General features: G+C 37.7%; 1 protein-coding gene across 3 annotated transcripts in view; it reads left to right on the forward strand.

Annotated features, from left to right (window-relative positions):
• Positions 1-4145, forward strand: part of LOC116078148 (zinc finger protein 54-like) — an 11406-nt gene extending 7261 nt beyond the window's left edge. For all 3 annotated transcript variants that reach the window (XM_031353139.1, XM_031353140.1, XM_031353138.1), the window contains 2 exons: positions 1017-1143; positions 1682-4145. In XM_031353139.1, coding sequence (XP_031208999.1) covers positions 1017-1143; positions 1682-3696 — 2142 coding nt within the window. In that variant the 3' untranslated portion in view covers positions 3697-4145. The remainder of the gene's footprint in view (positions 1-1016; positions 1144-1681) is intronic.
• The last annotated feature ends 291 nt before the right edge of the window (positions 4146-4436 follow it).

Genomic DNA, 4436 nt, shown 5'->3' on the forward strand with positions numbered 1-4436 from the left:
TAGCCCTGGCTGTCCTGGAACTCACTCTGTAGACCAGGCTGGCCTCAAACTCAGAAACCCGCCTGCCTGTGCCTCCCAAGTGCTGGGATTAGAGGCGAGCGCCACCACTGCCTGGCTGTACCCCCCTTTCTTACACACGCACACACACACACCAACAGTGAAAAAGGCTTCCTTTCTCTCCACATCCTCTCTAACTTTTATTGTTAGAGTAGTTGATGACAGCCATTCTGCCTGTGGTGAGGCAGTATTTTAAAGTCCTTTTATTTTGTGTTTCTCTGATGGCATTTTAGGAATCCTGGACACATTTTGCCATATTTATTGACCATTTGGGTTTCTGTCTTCTCAAAGTGTCTATTTATACCCTTTGACCATTATTGATTTACAGTTTTATTACCTTGGTATTTAACTTCTGTACTTGGTAAATTCTATATATGAGCTCCTATCTAGAGTGGCACTAGTACAGATTTTCTCCTTTTCTGTGGGTATCTGTGTGCCCTGCTGATTGTTCCCTTTGGTGGACAGAAACTGTATGTATGTATGTATGTATGTATGTATGTATGAATATACATATATATTCATGTCGTCCCATCTGTTTATTTGGACCTTCTTTACTTGGGCCTTCTCTATAAGGCCCAAATACGGACAGGATTGATTCAATGTCAGTAGTTTAGCATGATTGTCAGGTATAGCATTTTAAAGCACATGTCCTAATCATGAATTGTCCTTCTGAGACACGTAGAGACATGTACACTGTCATCTTGAGAGGGACATCACGTGTCCATAACAGATAGATAATCATGTCCAGAGCTCAAATGTGTGTCCTGTTTCATGGACATACTTGTGAGACTATTGTGTCATCCTGTTTTCACAGAAGTAGAACATTCATTACAAAGTATGAGTACATGAGAAATCATCTCACTAAGTAATAGTCTTCGTTCATCTACATCCCATCTCCTTATTTCCAGAAGAGCACTATACCCAGCATCACATGGTCACACTGTGCATTTTTGTTTCAGCGTCTGTTGACATTTGGGGATGTGGCTGTGGACTTCCCTCAGGAGGAGTGGGAATGCCTGGACTCTGCTCAGAGGGCTCTGTACATTGATGTGATGTTGGAGAATTACAGCAACCTGGTCTCTGTCGGTGAGAACATTTTGCTTGTAGAACTTCCACCTCCTCCTTTCTATATATTAACTTTATGATAATAAACTCTGTTAAGCTATTTGAAAACAACATGAGAGTAGGGAAAGTTCAATATAGAAAGGAACTTTTTCATGGTGTTTTATTTTTTCTTTCCATTTTCTAGTTTAGAGGTGTCATGCACCCTTCATTTTGTTTCTGCATTGCATAATATTTATCCATGTCTAATAACAGGTAGGATGCCTTCTGAGGCCAGGCCATTATACTAGGCTAATAATTGGGAATAATTTTAAGTGGAACTGAATATAGTAAAGCATTTTCAGCTCTTGCTTTCCCTTTTAATCGTTCACTTTTGCCTGCTCACTGACTAACTCACCCTATTTGTGGCTTGTCTCTCCTCTCGACATTCCAGGGCAATCTGGTAAATTTGAGGCCAATTTATAGTTGCTGGTTAACTGGGAAAATCTTTAGGAAGACAGTAATTTTTTAGATGTTTGGTCATGGAACAAGCCCTACTAATCTGACTTTTACTCATTTTCAGAGAACTACTGCTTCTGTGATACTGTTCATCAACATGTGAAGACTGAAAAGGAGTCTTGTCAGCATAATAAGCTTGGTGCAATGCTTCATGATCCCTCCCAGGATGCACTTTGCAAAAGAAGTGACACTACAGAAACCTCTAATAACTACAGATGCTGTAAGGACAGCGATTGCTCTGTTGACTCATCAAATCTATACAGACATAGGAGCATGCACACTGGAGAAGAACCTTGCAAACTTGAAGACTGTGAGAGATCTTTAAATGTGTGTTCCAGCATTATTCAAGGTGAAAGACTCTACACTGCAAATAAAGAGCACAGAGAAGATCAATATGATGACTATTTCAACTGTACATATAATCTCATGCAACAAGCAATCTACCTTGAAGAGAAACCACATGAGTGTGGCAAATGTGGTAAATGCTTCAGTACCTCCTCAAGGCTCATTAAACATCAGAGAATTCATACTGGAAAGAAACCTTACAAGTGTAACATTTGTGACAAATCCTATAACCAGTATGCAAATCTTAAAATACATCAAAGACTTCATACTGGGGAGAAACCTTACAAATGCAAAGAATGTGGAAAGTCGTTTCGTCAAACCTCTGTACTTAAAAGCCATCAGAAAATGCATACTGGAGAAAAGCCTTACAAATGTAAGCTATGTGACAAGTCCTTTGCCCACTCTTCCAGTTTTAGGACACACCAGAAAATCCATACTTCTGAGGAACATTGTAGTTGTCCAGAATGTGGCAGGGAATTTCATCAGCTTTCACACTTTAGAAAACATTACAGACTCCATACTGGAGAGAAGCCTTACAAATGCAATGAATGTGACAGATCCTTTACCCACTATGCATCATTAAGATGGCATCAGAAAACTCATTCTCCAGAGATACATTATGAATGCAAAGAATGTGGTAAGTCCTTTATTGAATTATCACATCTTAAAAGGCATTACAGAATCCATACTGGTGAAAAGCCTTACAAATGTGAGATATGTGAAAAGTCCTTCACTGTGAATTCAACTCTTAAGACACATCAGAAAATTCACACTGGAGAGAAACCTTACAAATGTAGGGAATGTGACAAATCCTTTACTCATAACTCACATCTTAGAAGACATCAGAGTGTTCATACTGGAGAGAGACCTTACAGCTGTAAGGAATGTGACAAAACTTTTACTGAGTGCTCAACTCTTAGAGAACATCAGAAAATTCATACTGGAGAAAAAACTTACAAATGTGGAGAATGTGATAAATCTTTTACCCAGCATTCATATCTCAGAAGTCATCTCAGAGTTCATACTGGAGAGAGACCTTATGTATGTAAGGAATGTGGCAAATCTTTTACTACTTGCTCAATTCTTAGAACACATCAGAAAATTCATACTGGAGAGAAACCTTACAAATGTAAAGAATGTGACAAGTCTTTTACCCAAGACTCACATCTTAGAACACATCACAGAGTTCATACTGGAGAGAGACCTTACAGTTGTAAGGAATGTGACAAATCTTTTACTCGGTGCTCATATCTTAGAGCACATCAAAAAATTCATACTGGAGAGAAACCCTACAAATGCAAAGATTGTGATATATCCTTTCTCCGGATTTCTAGTCTTAGAATACATCAGAAAATTCATACTGGAGAGAAACCTTACAAATGCAAAGACTGTGACATATCATTTAACCAGATTTCAAATCTCAGAAGACATCAGAAACTTCATACTGGTGAGAAACCTTACAAATGTGTGGAATGTGACAAGTCCTTTACTCATAACTCAAATCTTAGAGCACATCAGAGAGTTCATACTGGAGAGAAACCTTATAGATGTACAGAATGTGACAAATCTTTTACTAGGTGCTCCTACCTTAGAGCACATCAGAAAATTCATACTGGAGAGAAACCTTACAAATGCAAAGACTGTGACAAATCCTTTATCCACCTTTCAAATCTTAGAAGACATCAGAGAGTTCATAATGGAGAGAAACATACCAATGTAAATCATGTGATATAGCATTTATCCAGAGTTATCTTGGCTTTCAAATCCTAACATTATACATAATAGAAACATAAGGATGAGAAACTTGTGAAAGCATTTAATGAAGTTTTAAATCTTAGAAAATATCACAGAATTTAAGTTAAAATTTTGCAAATGTTATTGAAAAGTTCCCTTCCCTCTTCCTCTGTGTGTGTTTGTGTATGAGTGTATAGGTGCTTTTGTGCTTGTTTCATTGCACTACATCTATGTATAGTGCCCGTGGAGGCCAGAAGCTATCAAGAGATCCCCTGAAACTGGAGTTAAAGACAGTTGTGTCTATGTGTGTATTGGAAATTGATCCCCAATCCTCTAAAAGGTCAGCCCTTACTTTTATCTACTAAGCTATGTCTCTACCCCTGGGCAGAGTGGCAATTAAAACATCTTGTTCATCATCCAAAAATTCATAATAAAATTCTTAATTCCATGAAAGTTTGTGAACACCATTTAATAGCGGCATTCAACAAAGGCAAGAAGATATATGTGAATTCAGGGTTGTCCTGTTATGGATAATTCAAGGATAGCCAGAACTACATAAATGTGTCTCAAATACTAATACTAATACTACTACTACTACTACTAATAATAATAATGAAATGCAATAATGTTGAAAATGTGACAGATTGCTAATTGTTCTGTACATCACAAAGTTCATATTTCTGAGAAAACATATAAAGCTATACCATATATAGTGTCCATGTCATGCTCTTCATTGGGAA

Source organism: Mastomys coucha, unplaced genomic scaffold, assembly GCF_008632895.1.
Source record: "Mastomys coucha isolate ucsf_1 unplaced genomic scaffold, UCSF_Mcou_1 pScaffold5, whole genome shotgun sequence".
Taxonomy (NCBI): domain Eukaryota; kingdom Metazoa; phylum Chordata; class Mammalia; order Rodentia; family Muridae; genus Mastomys; species Mastomys coucha.